General features: G+C 46.3%; 1 protein-coding gene across 4 annotated transcripts in view; it reads right to left on the reverse strand.

Moving 5' to 3' along the window:
• Positions 1-17,822, reverse strand: part of FRMD4B (FERM domain containing 4B) — a 257,085-nt gene that overhangs the window by 98,402 nt on the left and 140,861 nt on the right. For all 4 annotated transcript variants that reach the window (XM_073644727.1, XM_073644729.1, XM_073644726.1 and 1 more), the window contains exon 5: positions 12,411-12,495. In XM_073644727.1, the coding sequence (XP_073500828.1) occupies positions 12,411-12,495 (85 nt within the window). The remainder of the gene's footprint in view (positions 1-12,410; positions 12,496-17,822) is intronic.

Below are 17,822 nucleotides of genomic sequence, written 5' to 3' on the forward strand. Positions count from 1 at the left end.
CTTCCTCTTCGCCTTGTTCCTTCTATTCTTCCCACCATGATGTCCTTCTCCGGTGATTGCACTCTTCGTATGATGTGTCCAATGTAGACAATTCATAGCTTGATGATCCTTGCTTCGAGTGACATGTCTAGCTTGACTTGTTCCCAAATTGCCTTGTTTGTTCTTCTTTCCATCCATGGTATTGAGAACATCCTTCTCCAGCACCTCATTTCGAAAGCGTCAATTCTTCTTCTGTCTTGTTCTTTATCGTCCATGTTTCACATCTATATGTTACCACAGAAAAGGCCAAACTATGTATGAGCCGTGTCTTTGTCACCAGTGAAATGTTCCTCGATTTGAAGAACTTGTCCAGTGAGTTCATTGTTGATTTGCCCATTGCTATTCTCCTATTGACTTTGGTGTCATCTCTATATCTGGAGTTATCATTGATCCGAGTAAGCTGACGTCCTTTGCAACTTCCAATTCGTCGTCATCCATCTCAAATGTGTCCCAGTCGTACCTGGCTGTAGTCAATATCTATCACTTCTTTGTGTTGAGTAACAGCCCCATGTTTGAGCTTTCCATCTTGACACTCCGTAATAAGTTCTTCATTCCATCTACACTTGTTGCTATCAATGTTGTATCATCTGCATATTTAAGATTGTTGATGACTCGTCTAGCAATTTTAATTCCTTCTTCAGCAAGTCTAGCTTTCCAGAAAATATCTTCTGCATGAAAATCTTCTCTAGATCTTCTGGTTAGCTCAGGAAAAAGTGTTATCGAGGACAAGGAAGCTGATATCACTTTGTCACACAGAACAGTTGCTTTTAAAGAGAACTAGTGCTTGAATTCATTGTTTTCTCCTGATAACCATTGTTACCTCCAAGGAAACGTGCAGTCATCATTGCTTTGCATCAAAAGGGCTTTACATGCAAGGACATCGCTGCTTGTAAGATTGCCCAGATTTGACTAAGAAGCTGAAGAAGCTGATATTCACCTGCCAGGGAGAATTGCAGAAGTCTTGAAAAATAAGGGTTAACACTGTAAATATTGAGTCTTTGCTTAAACTTGATGTATTTGTCAATAAAAGTTTAAAAACTTATGAAACTCTTATAATTGTACTTCATTAACCATAGAAACATCAGACTAAAAGATCTAAAAACAATGAAGCAGCAAATTTTGTAAAACGAATAAAGTTTGTGTCAGTCTCAAAACTTTTGCCCACGACTGTATATACTTTGCTTTTTCCATCAATTTCTCTCAAAGTCCAGAAAATTGCCAAGTACCCTTGCCAGGTAACATTCAGAGCTTCATAGAAGTGAATGGAGACCAACTGATTCCCCGTGGCACAAAACAAAGACTTGTTCTTTCGACATATTTTATTTGCACTTTTGTAACTGATTTTGAGACATTGCAGTTGCATTGTTGTTTTTCTTGTCCGCGATTTCCCACAATCAATATCATGATTTTAGAATATAGTGGCAAATAAATACTCTTCGAATAAGCTCCCTACTGACTTCAATGGAGAAACATGTTTATTCTGCACATGGTGGGGTTCTATTTCACTTGTTTTTCAGTGCAAAAAAGGAAGCTCAATTCTTGAGGATCTTCTGCCTGAAAAAAATAAGTTCCAAATATGGATACTGAATGTATAAAAAAACACAAAGAAAAACCCATACCCAAAAAATGTGAAAATCCACACCAAAAACTGCCCACTAAATTTTAGATTTTTGAATGTGTATTTTTAATGCGGATTTTTCAGCCTGATTCTGCAGCAAATCTGCACCAGTAACTGCCACGAAAATCTACATGTCAGATTTGCCACAGATTTCACTCTGTAGAGGGTGAAATTCACAATTAAAATGTCCACAAAGTATCAATTTTATGGGTAACGAGAGTGACATGCCTGACATGCCAGGGTAAGGAGGCTTATAAGCCATGCAATGCAAATTGCCTCTTCAGAGAGGAAAAGGACATGAATCCTAGTGTCACCTCTTGGATGTAGCAATCCTAAAAGTCAATATCGACCCTTGCCATATGACTTAGGATAAAAGCCAAACCAGAATCTCAATTTGCAGACACGGTGTTTCAGGGTGTTGCCCCTCGTCAGTGCAAATTATGAGATCTGATTTGGCTAGGTGAGAGGCTCTGGACTGGGGTTTAAAGAGTAACATCTCTCCTTGTGGAGAGTGACATGACTGACATACCAGCGTGAGGAGGCTTACCTTAGATCCCAGACAGAAGCCTCTCACCTAGCCAAATCAGATCTCATACTTTGCACTAATGAGGGGCAACACCCCGAAACATCGTGTCTGCAAAATGAGATTCTGGTTTGGCTTTTATTCAAAGTCATATGTAAAGGCTCGTTAAAGGATTGATATTGACTTTTAGGATCGACACTTCTAATAGGTGGCGCTATAGAGTTCTAGTCCTCTTCTTCTCCGAAGAGGCAATTTGCACAAAGTATGGATGAGATTTTTAAAGTTCCACCTACTTAGCTCGAATATTATTACATGCAAATCTTCCTAAAGAATCTGCAGGATATGACGCGCCCCCTGGGCCTGTGCTGCTGCTGCTGTGCAGGGGGAATACCCGAAGCCGGATCGCTGGGGGTTGTAGTTCTCCGTGGCGGTGACCCGGTCCGTGCCCAGGGTGGTCAAACCAGTGGCAGTCTAAATGTTGTAATAAGTGTCCGACTACGCCACCCGTGGATTGCGGTCAGTGGGGACCGCCGCTGCGCTGCCGACCGCTGAGGCTGATGTTGGTTGCGCAGCTGAGTATGGAATAACTCCCCACGGGAGGAGTATTGCCTCAGGGCAGTTAATGTGGATGATGGTGGTAGTGATGGTGTGAGTGTCCCAGTACTGATGGTGCTGGTGCGGCGATGAAACACAGAGACTTGTAATTGCAGTTTCCAAAGCTTTACTCACGGTTGTTATTCAGGTCAATGCTGCAGGCGATGACTACCCAAGCCGTGCTGCGTCCACCAGGTGAGGGACTCGGTCAACTCCCAGGCAATTCCAGAGCGTGGTTCAGAGCTCCCCTCTCTTCCTTTCTACTGGCCGTCCCCACCAGTGACCCACCTTTGTCCAGCTTCCTCGGGCCTTCTGTTGGCGAAACCTCTCCCGGTTTCCCTGACCCTATGCGGTATGCCTTTCTGGTGGATGTAGTGAGGGGTCGCACCAAGATGTGGTCACAACCTCCGGTTTTGGCTGAGGATTAGTCGCCTCCACCAATTTGAGTTCCGGTACCCTATTCTGCCAACCCTTCACCCAGTATCTCCTCTGGGCATATGGGGTTCCTTCTGTCCTCGTGTCTCTGGGCCTTTCTCTGTGTTCTTTGCTTCCTTTCTCCTCTGTTCCAGTTCCTTTCTTACTTTCCTTTCTGTTCCTTCTTCTCTCTCTCTCTCTCAGGCTCCAGCCTCCTGACAAGGCCTGCCTGCAGAGCAGAGCCCATGCAGGGGCTCTGCTTCCCATCTTCTCCTCAGACTGTCTCCACTGAACTGGCTGGACTGGACTGAACTCTGTTCTAAGATGGTGCCCACCTTATATACCTCCTTCTGACACCCGAGCCCAGGTGACTAGCAACCAATGGGCTCCTACCTATGCCCAGAGACCCACCCCTATCTGCTCCTACGCCACTGGGTATTCCACCCCTTCCCCACTCCAGCCAGGAACAGATGCTGTCGTGCCTGCACTTCTGTCTAGTGGGAGCACCGTTGAGCTGTTCCTCGGAAATGGGGTGTATGTGGTGCATGCAGCCTACCGAGCCCTGGTCCACACTCCATCCTTACCCGGGAGTGGAATATCACACCTCTGGTTTGAGGTGCAATACCCCTGTAGCAGCCGAGCCCTCGGGGTGCTACATTCCCCCCTGGTAAATCACAGCACGTCCTCGGGCTGGAATAGAATAAAAACATTTTAAACATACAAAATTTTAGAATGCATTCGTATATAAGACAATAACTTTTCACTCATCCCTTTATGGGAGGTATTCTCCTCTTTTTAACGTTACTGGTACTCCTTTTCATAAAACATCTTGCTAATGCCACTCGAACTCTTTTAGCATATAAAACATCACATAAAACACTTGTATTATTATTCTAGCAGCATATAAAGCTTTTCAATATAAAACATTTTCAAGTAGAACATTCTTGAGTTCTGGCCGCTGTGCAACTTGCGACCAGGAAAAGGTGCAACAGTCCATTTAATCCTGAGGTAGACGTTGCGGTTTTTGTATAAAACCAGTAGGGGGCGCTTTAAGAAGCGCAACTATTTACAAGGGATTGGCCGCTCTCAGTCCTCGGCCAGTGGGGATAAGGGAGTGGCTGCTCACAGTCCTCAGCCTGGTAAAGGATATTGGGGTAACACGCACACAGGAAACTTTTTATCAAGAAACAGTTCCACACTAGTCCCAACGGGGACCACACTTCAATCCGCAACAGTTCTTGTACCCGTACGGGTAACTATATACAGTTCCATTTTACCGCTTACTGGTAACGGTGTCCTTCTCGCTCTTCCGGGTAGTCTTCTGATCCGTCCGGATCCTCAGTGGACTCAATTTCTGGGCGGTACTGCAGTTCCTCCTCCGTTAGACGGTGGACATGGAGAGCATACAGTCCCTTTGCGCCCTTGTGCCGGGTGTAGGTGACCACGTCGCCGGGGTACAGGTCACGTCCGTGATGTCCCTCTGGCAGGTGGCTTTCAACGTCCCTTCTAGTGACGAAGACGTCGGTGTCAGCCTCCGGGTCTCTGATGAAGCCCCAGCCATGCTCCAGCTGGAACTTGACTACGGTCCCGGTGGCTCTGGGTCCGCGGATGGCGTGGGTGTCTTGTCGGGCCCTCCTCTTTTGCTCCGCGCTCCTGGCCTGGAGTCGCTGCTCCCTGATGCGCCTCTGCCGCCGCTCTCTTTCATAGGTGGCTAGCTGCTGACGGCAGCACTCCAGGCGCTGGACTTCTTCCGCCCGGGTCTCCTGGGTGAAGCCCATGAGGTTCTCGCCAGTGGGGTCCCATGCAAACTGGGCATCCTCCGGCAGGGGTGGAGCGATGTTGGCGGGCTCCGGGGCCGGGATCAAAGGCTCACTCAGGGGTCGCTCTTTCCGGAGACGGGGGTTGGCGAACTCCGGCGGCCATTCAAAGGGTAGCCCGTCCGGGCTGGTATATTGGGCATACAGGTCCGCGCCCAAGGGTGGCACTGTGGGCTTCGGATGGGTGGCAGCGCCCGGGGGCACTCGGCCTTGCGACCAGGCCGGTGGTCGCTTGTTGGTCGCGCCCGGGGGTGGCACCGCCAAGGTAGGGGGCGCTGGTGAGGCAGCGGCGCCCGGGTGTGCTAGGTCTTGTGTCCTGGCCCGTGACGTCTCACGCTGTACGGCGCCAGGGTTCAGAGGGCACAGCGCGGGGCGGGGCGTGACGACGGTGCTTGCTGCCTGAGGCCTAGCTGGTGGCGGTGGAGGCGTGGTGTCAGGTACGGTCCCCGGGGCTTCGGGTCCCGCAACGGAGGGTGAGGGCAGGCTGGTGTTCCCCGGACTTGGGGTGGTGGCGTCCCCATTACCTGCCTCGGTCTCCGTGGCCTCCTCCGCGGCGTCATCTGCAGCTGCCGGTCCCTCTTCTCCGCGCCCAGTGGTAAGCGCGCTGCCCGGTTCTGGCGGGGTCCTCTGCTGGTCACCTCCGTGCTGCCGGGCCATCTCCTCTCTCCACCCGGCAAACACATCCCGCTGCGCCCGGACCATTCTTCTATTCAGATCTTCCAGCGCTGCGCGCGCACGATCCGGGTCTCTAGGCAGTTGGGCCAGCAGTTCTGTCAGGCTGCAGGGTGGCTCCGCTTGCAGCAGGCTGCGGGCCAGGGTGCTGGTGGAGTTTTCTGCTCCCTCCATCTCCGGGTGCAGCAGGTCCAGACTGATCCAGGCCGCACCCAGCCCCTCAGTTTTCTTTCCTATCCGCCCCCATGGGGGTTGGTCTTGGGGGCATCTGCTGACAATCACCTTCAGGGGCAGCCCCCCCACATTGATGGACATCTCCATTGCTGCATTCATGGCTGGTGGGGGCGGGCTCCTTCTTTGGCGCCACTCTGGGACCTGGCCCACGATGGGAGGTGGCTTCCTGCTGTCCTTTGGTGCGCACATAATGGCGTCCGCTCTACCAGGGCGGGAAAAACAGATGAAGATGGTGGGAAACGGTCCAAAATGGCGTCTGACGGCGGGAATCGGCTCCGGATGGCGGGAAACGACTCCGGACAGCGGGAAACTTCTGGAAATGGCGGGAGACTTCTTTTTAAGGTACATGTGCAGTTTTCTTCAGGCACGCAATACCCGCTTGTGGCGGGTTGGTAATGATCCTGCCGACTACGCCAAAGTTGACGCGCCCCCTGGGCCTGTGTTGTGCTGCTGCTGTGCAGGGGGAATACCCGGAGCCGGATCGCTGGGGGTTGTAGTTCTCCGTGGCGGTGACCCGGTCCGTGCCCAGGGTGGTCAAACCAGTGGCAGTCTATTTGTATTGTAATAAGTGTCCGACTACGCCACCCGTGGATTGCGGTCAGTGGGGACCGCCGCTGCGCTGCCGACCGCTGAGGCTGATGTTGGTTGCGCAGCTGAGTATGGAATAACTCCCCACGGGAGGAGTATTGCCTCAGGGCAGCTAATGTGGATGATGGTGGTAGTGATGGTGTGAGTGTCCCAGTACTGATGGTGCTGGTGCGGCGATGAAACACAGAGACTTGTAATTGCAGTTTCCAAAGCTTTACTCACGGTTGTTATTCAGGTCAATGCTGCAGGCGATGACTACCCAAGCCGTGCTGCATCCACCAGGTGAGGGACTCGGTCAACTCCCAGGCAATTCCAGAGCGTGGTTCAGAGCTCCCCTCTCTTCCTTTCTACTGGCCGTCCCCACCAGTGACCCACCTTTGTCCAGCTTCCTCGGGCCTTCTGTTGGCGAAACCTCTCCCGGTTTCCCTGACCCTATGCGGTATGCCTTTCTGGTGGATGTAGTGAGGGGTCGCACCAAGATGTGGTCACAACCTCCGGTTTTGGCTGAGGATTAGTCGCCTCCACCAATTTGGGTTCCGGTACCCTGCTCTGCCAACCCTTCACCCAGTATCTCCTCTGGGCATATGGGGTTCCTTCTGCCTTCGTGTCTCTGGGCCTTTCTCTGTGTTCTTTGCTTCCTTTCTCCTCTGTTCCAGTTCCTTTCTTACTTTCCTTTCTGTTCCTTCTTCTCTCTCTCTCTCTCAGGCTCCAGCCTCCTGACAAGGCCTGCCTGCAGAGCAGAGCCCATGCAGGGGCTCTGCTTCCCGTCTTCTCCTCAGACTGTCTCCACTGAACTGGCTGGACTGGACTGAACTCTGTTCTAAGATGGTGCCCACCTTATATACCTCCTTCTGACACCCGAGCCCAGGTGACTAGCAACCAATGGGCTCCTACCTATGCCCAGAGACCCACCCCTATCTGCTCCTACGCCACTGGGCATTCCACCCCCTCCCCACTCCAGCCAGGAACAGATGCTGTCGTGCCTGCACTTCTGTCTAGTGGGAGCACCGTTAAGCTGTTCCTCGGAAATGGGGTGTATGTGGTGCATGCAGCCTACCGAGCCCTGGTCCACACTCCATCCTTACCCGGGAGTGGAATATCACACCTCTGGTTTGAGGTGCAATACCCCTGTAGCAGCCGAGCCCTCGGGGTGCTACAGATACGCTACCTGTGCAGTTACCTTGAAGAAGCTCCAGCCCAGGTGTCTATAATTTTGGGTTTTATTGGCACTTCTATGGGCGCAGGAAGTCGTCTTCAATTAGTAACTAAGGATCCTTCGAAGACTTGGACTAAAGCCTTTTTTATGAATTTATAACCCTAATAAGTAAGATCTGAGGTATATGGGTGTATCCAAGAAATCCTGCGTACCAATATCCTCCAGCAGTTCAATAGTTATAAAAAAGGCTGGAGATAAGACACCTGTAGGAGCTCAGGTATCAGATGATCCCGCCATGCATTACTCCTCTTACTCTCCGGTCGGCCAGCAATGACTTTTGCCCTCTTTTCTTTCTGCATCTTTTAAATCCTGCGATTCTGAGCTGACGTTGTCATTCAAAGCGCCGTCCAAGCGCCAACAGTCAGGTTTTACGCTTAGCCCAGGTGGCAAAATGCCAAAACCAGGACCGGCGTGTTTATGGAAAATTATACAGCGTTACATAGTTGCATGGTTGAGGAGAAGGACAAATCTATCAAACTTAACCTCGCGGATTGCTCAGGTCATTAAGAAAATGACACATCGATCTGGGGGGTAATTTTTGCTAGAAGTTCATGGCTTCATGCACAAAGCAAGGCAAGGAGCATAGAATCCCTACTGCTCTGTATAATGGAGCTCTAGGCGCTCTGCATGTCACCATATAGCACAAAAACATGGTATTGCTACCCTCATGTACCCCACAGAATGTTAAATCTACTTTTGGTGAACATCCCAGTCTGATATGTCTAAATTCTCATGGTCTATAACTTGCCATTAATTTTCTTTTTAACATTATTCTACCAGTACTATAGGTGCTGGAACTTGTAACAAAACATGTTTAAAAGCCAGGTGTTATTGCCTTCAACTTTTAAAACAAGTTAAAAATGCTTTTCATGAACATAGTCAAATTTGCCCAGGAACTGTCCTTATTATCTTGCACTCAATCTTGCCATTTACCCTTTTTCAGTTGGGGGTTCCTCTTCATCAGCATTTTGCTAGCACTATAAGTGCTAGAACGTCTTCTCGTTCACTTTCCAGCATGCATTGTCTAATAGCTTAACTGCCCAGAACTGAAAGCCCACCTTTCTATTATTTCTGTGTGCAGTGTGACAGATAAAAGAGAGATGGAGCAGATAAACAAAGATCTACCCTTACTTCCTCTAGAGAGGTAAATACCCGCCCCCCCACTTTCTGTACATAGATAAAGACCCACACACACTTCATGGAGACAGATAAATACCTGCCCCCAATCCCTGCAGAGAGATATAGAACCGCCCTCACTTCCTGTATATAGATAAAGATCCGGCCCCACTTACTGTAGAGAGATAAGAACCCGTCCCACTTCCTGTTTAGAGATAAAGACGTACCCTACTTCCTGTAGAGGGATGAAAACCTGACCTCACTTCCAGTAGAGAGATAAAGACCCACCCAACTTCCTGTAGAGATATAAGAACCCACCTCACTTCCTGTAGAGAGATAAAGACCCGCCCCCACTTCCTGTAGAGATATAAGAACCCACCTCACTTCCTGTAGAAAGATAAAGACCCACTCCCACTTCCTGTAGAGATATAAGAACCCACCTCACTTCCTGTAGAAAGATAAAGACTCACCCGACTTCCAGTAGAGATATAGGAACCTGCCCCCACTTCTTGTAGATAGATAAAGCCCTGCCCCCACTTGCTGTAGAAACATGAAAACCTGCCCTCACTTCCTGTACTGAGATAAAGAACTGCCCCCACTTCCTGTGGAGATATAAGACCCCATCACCACTTCCTGTAGAGAGATTAGAACCCATCACACTTCCTGTAGAGATAAAAGAACTCAAACCCATCCCCACTTCCTGTAGAGAGATAAAAACCCATCCCCACTTCCTGTAGAAAGGTAAAGACCCGCCCCACTTCCTATAAAGAGATAAAGAACTGCCCCCACTTTCTGTAGAGAGATAAGAACCCATCCCCACTTCCTGTAGAGAGGTAAAGACCGGCCACCACTTCCTGTAGAGCTAAAGACCCACACCAACTTCCTGTAGAGAAATAAAGACCCACACCCACTTCCTGTAGCGAGATAAAGCCCACGCCCCCACTTCCTGTTGAGAGATAAAGACCCACCTCCACTTCCTGTAATCCATCTCAGTATCTCTGGTGCTAGCATATTATACTTAACTGAAAAGAACATTTTTTTATGTACGCTATGTTATTTATATGCACTATTGCTTTTACTTATTTCCAGTAGGGCATATGTTACTTTTGTTTCTGTCTTAGGTTTTTGTTAGCAGATTATACCTGACAACAGGCAGTAGACAACGAGTTACACCAAGTTGTCAGCTTTTGAAGTGATTTTTCGAGAATGAAACAACATAATATATAAATAAAGTGATTTGTAGATTGTCTATTTATCATATTATCAAATTATCTATCAAATAAGATCAAGTTGGCTGAAAGTGCAGGGATCATAAATTTCACTTTTACATGAAAGTACTTGGAAACGGCCCAAAAAAATGTTTATTTTTTCTTTTCTTTGCTTGACCTGGTGCTCGTCCTCCATCATAAAACACATACTGGAATATTAAAAATGATGCCGGCTAATCTGAGGATAAACACTGCCATAACATGTAGGGGCACAGTCTCATTCCTCTGCCGGCTATCACAATGCCATCACTGTTTATAGTGCCATGATATTATGCAAGTTGTATAAAAAATTATATAATTGTGAGTTGTGTTGTGCCTACTCACATTAATTATGATGTAAACACAAGTCTCTGAGCCTTCCCTTTTAAATAAAGTACATCCCCAACAACCCAAGTGCCCCATTAACAGTGTCATAACCTTCACCCCACTATCAGTGCCAGTCCTGCGCTCCCTATAAAAAATGTTACAAAATCCCCCTAATTTCAGCAAAATTCCCCTTAAAAGACAGTGCCAGCCGAGTGCACTACATTAGCAGTGCCGACATATTGCTTTCACTCACTACCATACAACTAAAGAATAGATTTTTTTACTTCCTCAGCCACCACAAGAGGGAGCTCAATGCATACATGTATACATAGTAGCCAAGGTAAAGGGATTGAAGCAATAGAAGCTCCCCCTAGTGGAGGCTGCCATCACCCTTTAGCGGTAGACATGACAGGCGTCCCTTATTTCTGAACACTCCAGTACAATGATGTGACACCACAGCTTTCCTGTGCTGCATTTTCAATAATTGACCCCAATATGTTCAACACTTATAGAAAACTTGTGTAAATAATATACTGAATTTGCGTATGCATTGCCTTGAATAAAAAAGAAAAATTAAAATAAAAAAGGGGTGACCGGCGACGCTGATGAGCGGTGACGTCAGTACTCGGCGACTGTGAACAGCGGTAACTTTACTGCTATTCACAGTCTCAGGGGCCGGATTTATAGAACGCTGGACTAAGCGGACCTGCGTGGGAACATTTTTTCGGATAAATTGGTGAACGAGTGACAGTGTCTTGTTTTATTTTTCTCTTTTTATGTTTTTCAGGTTTCCATTTCTGGGCTACAGCGGATTCCCAGGAATACAGCGGATTCCCAGGACTAAAGCGGATTCCCAGAACTACGGCGGATTCCAGGGACTACAGCGGATTCCCAGGATTACGTTGGATTCCCAGGACTACGGCGGATTCCAAGGACTACTGCGGTTTCCCAGGACTACGGCAGAATCCCAGGACTATGATGGATTCCCAAGACTATGGCAGATTCCCAGGACTACAGCGGATTCCGAGGACTATGGCAGGTTTCCAGGACTACATCGGATTCCCAGGACTACATCAGATTCCCAGGACTACATCGGATTCCCAGGACTACGTCAGATTCCCAGGACTATGTCAGATTCCCAGGATTATGGTGGACTTCCAGGACTCTGTCAGATTGCTACAACTACGGTGGATTCCCAGGACTACGTCGAATTCCCAGGACTACGTTGGATTCCCAGGACTATGGCGGTTTCCCAGGACTACAGCGGATTCCCAGGATTATGGCGGTTTCCCAGGACTACAGCGGATTCCCAGGACTATGGTGGTTTCCCAGGACTTTAGCAGATTCCCGGGACTATGTTAAATTCCCGGGACTATGGAAGATTCCCAGGACTATGGTGGATTCCCAGGACTACATCAGATTCCCAGGATTATGGTGGACTTCCAGGACTCTGTCAGATTGTCACAACTATGGTGGATTCCCAGGACTACGTCGGATTCCCAGAACTACGTTGGACCTGCATGGCTTTTTTTTTAAGATAAATTGTTGACCCAGGGAAACTGTAGGGTATTTTTTTTTTAAGTAAACTATTTTTTTTGCATGTGCGCTTTTCTTGGTGATCAGGATACCGACTACTAAAAATACAATTTTATGTGAAAAAGCATAAGGTAATATTGTTTGGAGAAGAAAAATAAAAGGCTCGGTAATTAAAATGAATATGCTAAGCTAAAATGCTGGGACTTGTAGTACTACATAGACAAACCTGGCAGAAGCAAACAGCTACAGCAGAGACTGATAAATACAATAGCATAGTACTAAAATGTAATGAAATGCACTGCTGGTAATGGATAAAACTGAATGATACAATAGAACCACTTAGACGGGCAAGTGCTGGGACTTGTAGTGCTGCATCAATGGACACGACAAAAATATCAATCATTAAAATGTGGTCCAATAGAAAGGATGCGGTATGGAGCGCACTTTATTCTCATTATAGGTTCATTACCTTGAATACACAGGCTTTTGCATTAAGGAAAAATAATTCCACCGTTGTGATTTCTTTCAGAAATGTTATACTTTCAATGTAGAACCTAGAAGGAAAAAGAAAGAGTTAATCCTTGTAAAAAATGTATTATGGAAACCTTTCAATATAATCAACCTCCCAAATGCATTGACACCTTTATATCTTCTATCTGTAGCTACATTCCTGAGTAAATTGCCTTTTAATTCATATGCAAATGAGGCTTAAGTGCTTTAGTAGTGACAGAGCACTTTCCAAGTCTCTGCAGAGGTTATTTTCTTGCTCCTTTAGCTTGACAGGTCTGTGTGACCTCAGATACCAGGCAAGGAAATGCAAACCGCTCTCCCCTAGAAAAAAGTAATTCTAGTGGCACATAGTAATAGAAACCTCCAATAGGTGGCACTAGACACTTTATTATTGAGGAGAGCTAATTTACATACTTTAAAGCTCGGTGACATCAATTATGGACACTTTATTGATTATCACAAAATTCCCAGATTTATAAAAAATATGCTAATTTTGATTTGCTGGGTTACAGGCCCTTTAAATATTTAAAGGGCCATGCAGTTTTCAGAACACTAAGTAGGAGTACCATAACCTGCTCTATGTTTGTGTATAGTAAAACATTGGGCAATAGTGTGACTGCAGTTCCAAGAATTAGCAGGTACTTCATCATTAGGTCTTACAGAAGGCAGATTTTTCCAAAGTAAACATGAAGATTCCTCCGGGCTCAGCATCGCTCAATACGACACTAAGGCAAAATTACAGAACTCATGAGTTATTTATTCATTTCATCCAATGGAATGAATAAAGGACGAGAATGAATCAATAGACGAAAGATCGACTGAGAATGACCGGCAAATATGAAAGTCTGTAGTCTGCTGACCAGATCTGTAGGGAATATGAAATATCCTAGTGTCACACAGTAAAATTTAAATCCATAAAAAAAATCTCTGGAGAGGGACATATTACCTGTAATGCACATATGGGATTTATAGTCAACCTCCATTGAAGTAGGGACCTCCTGCAGTGACCAGGTAATTATAAAAGGCGATCTGCTCTGAGAACCAGCCACCAAGACGCTGATTCGTTTATACACTACCAAGGCAAGAGCTTCCTCTGTTCAAAGCACTGATAGCAGACTTTTTGGAGCCAGCGGCCAGTGATGAATATTGGGGTCTGCATCGATCTGATATTTATGGGAGATATATTTTCAGCATTGTAGCAAAGGGACAAACATAACGCATTCACTCACATCACAGTAAGGCCATTCTAACCCTTAATATTAGTCCAATGGATGATGCTATCCATGCCATGTTTCATATCTATTACATTTTTGTAATTGGGCTTCATTAAAAGTTTTGCACCATTTGCCTTCTACAGCCTCTGTGTTATTCTAGCTGCAGAATGAGTTAACTGATAATCCATCCGCAACCTCATCAGGAGCACGCCCAGGCGTTGTAGGGAGGTCATACAGGCACGTGGAGGCCACACACAATACTGAGCTTCATTTTGACTTATTTTAAGGACATTACATCAACGTTGGATCAGACTGTAGTGTGTTTTCCACTTTAATTTTGGGGGTGACTCCAAATCCAGGCCTCCATTGGTTAATAAATGTGATTTCCATTGATGATTTTTGTGTGATTTTGTTGTCAGCACATTCAACTTTGTACAGAACAAAGTATTCAATGAGAATATTTCATTCATTCAGATCTAGGATGTGTTATTTGAGCTTTCCCTTTACTATTTTGAGCAATGTATATACATCTAAGTAAGAGGTGAACAACGCCTTTAAGCAATTCCTAATTATATTTATAATAACTAAATTCAAGGAATAGTTTAATTTTCTACATCCATAATATTGCTCTGCTTTCTTCTTATTTGACAAAGGGGCATTTGAGCCCCCTCAAGCACTAGGGGCTACTACTGGACCCCTTATTACTTTGTACCTGCTGGCAGAGACATTGTACCAGCGCAGTGACACCTCCACAAGCCGAGGCTTCCTGATCAAGGGCGATGGCTTGGTCCACCATGTTTTGAAAATATACAGGGGCCCAACTGCTGGGACCCCCACCAATCCTGAGAATGGGGCTTTGGGCTCCAACTTTTAAATACAGTCATAGCCGCGTATGCTCATCTATTGATCTGTTGATTGTCAATGGCATTGATGAAAATTGCCAATCAATGTAATCCATATCTTTATCAGTCCCAAGATCAATAACTAGAGTGGTGGTGAACAGACGAGACCATCGCTATATTCATACGGCCCCATGCCCTTGGCATCGGTGGGGATCCCTGCCGTCAGCAGCAGTCAGCAGATTATTATTTTTGCTACTCTACTTCTGCTCTCCTGTCTGTCATACTAATTAAGGCATAACAGACAAGCGGATAATGACAGGAAGTTAGAGAAGGTAAGTTCCAGCACCTATAGTGATGGTAGAATGCTGATGAAGAGGAATTGTCCACTCAAATAGCAATCAGCAGTTTATTACCCTTGTCACTCTGCTTCTGCTCTCCCATCTGTCAAACTGAATATGGCATACCAGAGAGGGCATAACAGAGAAGCAAACTCTCAGTTCAGGGCTGGCAAGCCAATGGATAATGATAAGAACAATGTCAGCTGGGAAGTTAGGGATAGTTAGTTCCAGTGCCTATAATGATGGTAAAATTCTAATGAAGAGAAACTGCCCACTCAGAAAGCAATTAGCAGATTATTACCTTTGTCACTGTGGAAAGGCAAGCCAGTGGATAATGTCAGGGGAATAATGCATTCTGGAAAGTTAGGGGAAGTAAGTTTCAGCACCTATAGTGATGGTAGAATGCTGATGAAGAACAACTGCCCACTGAAAAAGCAATCAGCAGATTATTACCTTTGTCAATGTGGGCAGACAAGCCAATGGATAATGTCAGGAACAATGCGCTCTGGGAAGTTAGGGAAAGTAAGTTCCAGCACCTACAGTGACAATAGAATGCTGATGAAAAGGAACTGCCCACTCACAAATCAATCAGCAGATTATTACCTTTGTCACTGTGGGCAGGCAAGCCAATGGATAATGTCAAGAACAATGCATTCTGGGAAGTTAGGGAAAGTAAGTTCCAGCACCTATAGTGATAGTAGAATGCTGATGAAGAGGAACTGCCCACTCAAAAAGCAATTAGCAGATTATTACCTTTGTCACTGTGGACAGGCAAGCCAATGGATAATGTCAGGGGAATAATGCATTCTGGGAAGTTAGGGGAAGTAAGTTTCAGCACCTATAGTGATGGTAGAATGATGATGAAGAAGAACTGCCCACTCAAAAAGCAATCCGCAGATTATTACCTTTGTCAATGTGGGCAGACAAGCCAATGGATAATGTCAGGAACGATGCACTCTGGGAAGTCAGGGAAAGTAAGTTCCAGCACCTACAGTGACAATAGAATGCTGATGAAAAGGAACTGCCCACTCACAAATCAATCAGCAGATTATTACCTTTGTCACTGTGGGCAGGCAAACCAATGGATAATGTCAAGAACAATGCGTTCTGGGACGTTAGGGAAAGTAAGTTCCAGCACCTATAGTGACAGTAGAATGCTGATGAAGAGGAACTGCCCACTCAAAAAGCAATCAGCAGATTATTTATTACCTGTCCTGTGGATAGGTGGTAAGTTATTATGGAGGGCAACCCTTTGAATAAATGAGCCTACGGAGAACTGCTCCTCTTTCAAGCAGTGATGTCCAACCTGAGGACATGCTGGGAGTTGTAGTTTCCCTAAGGCCATAGGTTAGAGAAGATTGATTTTCTGTGCAGATGTTCAGTTACCTCCATGTTTGTGCTCCTGTTGTGTTTGCAGAAGTGCAGCTCTGACCTGACCACCCCGCGCTCCTTCCTGTCCAGCCATGTTCCCATGTTACAGCAATGATGTACAGGAAGCTGAATGAGAAATGTAGAACTCTCCGATGGGAAATGGAAGTTATTGTTTGAAATTGTTTTGTAGAAATAAGAAAAAAAATAAAATTTTTGTAATTTAAAATGTATTTATTTAAAACAGGAAATAAGAAGTGTTGCTTAGTTTAGGGTTTGCTTTTTACTATAGGCCGAGTAAAGGGCTCTAGTCTTAACCCTTTATTCTGAGTGATGAGTTATAATAAAAAAGCTTCTCACACTCCATACGACATAGCACATCTACTGATTTGAACAGGCAGTGTGTAATGCTTTATTTCTCCTCTGGGGCCACTGTAGAGGAAATTACCACTCTCTGCTAGTTTCCTCCAGAGGTGGCTGGATGTCCAAGTTGTGAACAAGAAGTGGGGGCGGGTCTTTGTCACTATACAGGAAGTGGGATGGGTCTTTGTCCCTCTACAGGAAGTGGGTGTTGGTCTTTGTCCCTCTACATGAAGTGGGATGGGTCTTTGTCCCTCTACAGGAAGTGGGTGTTGGTCTTTGTCCCTCTACAGGAAGTGGGGTTAGGTCTTTGTCTCTCTACAGGATGTGGGGGCGGGGCCTTGTATCAGGAAGTGGAAGGTGGGTCTTTGTCTCTCTCTACAGGATGTAGGGTTGGTCTTTATCTCTCTGTCTAAAGGAAGTGGGAGAAATCTGTCTCTCTACAGGAAGAGGGGTGGGTCTTTATCTCTCTGCCTACAGGAAGTGGGGTGGGTCTTTATCTCTCTGCCTACAGGAAGTGGGGTGGGTCTTTGTCCCTCTCTAGGAAGTGGGGCGGGTCTTTGTCTCTCTACAGGAAGTAGGGCGGGTCTTTGTCTCTACAGGAAGTGGGGTGGGTCTTTATCCCTCTCTAGGAATTGGGATGGGTCTTTGTTTCTCTACAGGAAGTGGGGCGGGTCTTTGTCTCTCTACAGGAAGTGGGGCGGGTCTTTGTCTCTCTACAGGAAGTGGGGTGGGTCTTTGTCTCTCTAAAGGAAGTGGGGTGGGTCTTTGTCTCTCTACAGGAAGTGGGGTGAGTCTTTGTCTCTCTACAGGAAGTGGGGTGTGTCTTTGTCTCTCTAAAGGAAATAGATAGGACAGGTCTTTGTCTCTCTACAGGAAGTGAAGCATATTTGTGTTTTTCTACTCTTTCTACAGGAATTGAGGGGTGGGTCTTTGTCTGTCTAGTGGACATGGGGTGGGTCTTTGTCATTGTGCTTCTGTTCTCCTGTTTGTAAAACTGTATAAAGACAGAACAGAGAGGCAGGCTTGCAGTTCAGGGCAGGCAAGTCATTGGATTATGACAGGAAAAATGCATTTTGGGAAGTTAGAGAAAGTAAGTTCCAGGACCTATAATGCTGGTAGAATGCTGACAAAGAGGATATATCCATTAAAAGACGTATGGATAGTAATATATAACATGCAAATAGGGGCATATTGGAATGGTATGTGCAAGGAAAGCAGTTTTTACCATTTGGTGGGGGGATGAGAG

Source organism: Phyllobates terribilis, unplaced genomic scaffold, assembly GCF_046119375.1.
Source record: "Phyllobates terribilis strain yellow unplaced genomic scaffold, ASM4611937v1 Scaffold_8__6_contigs__length_399053987, whole genome shotgun sequence".
Classification (NCBI taxonomy): Eukaryota; Metazoa; Chordata; class Amphibia; order Anura; family Dendrobatidae; genus Phyllobates; species Phyllobates terribilis.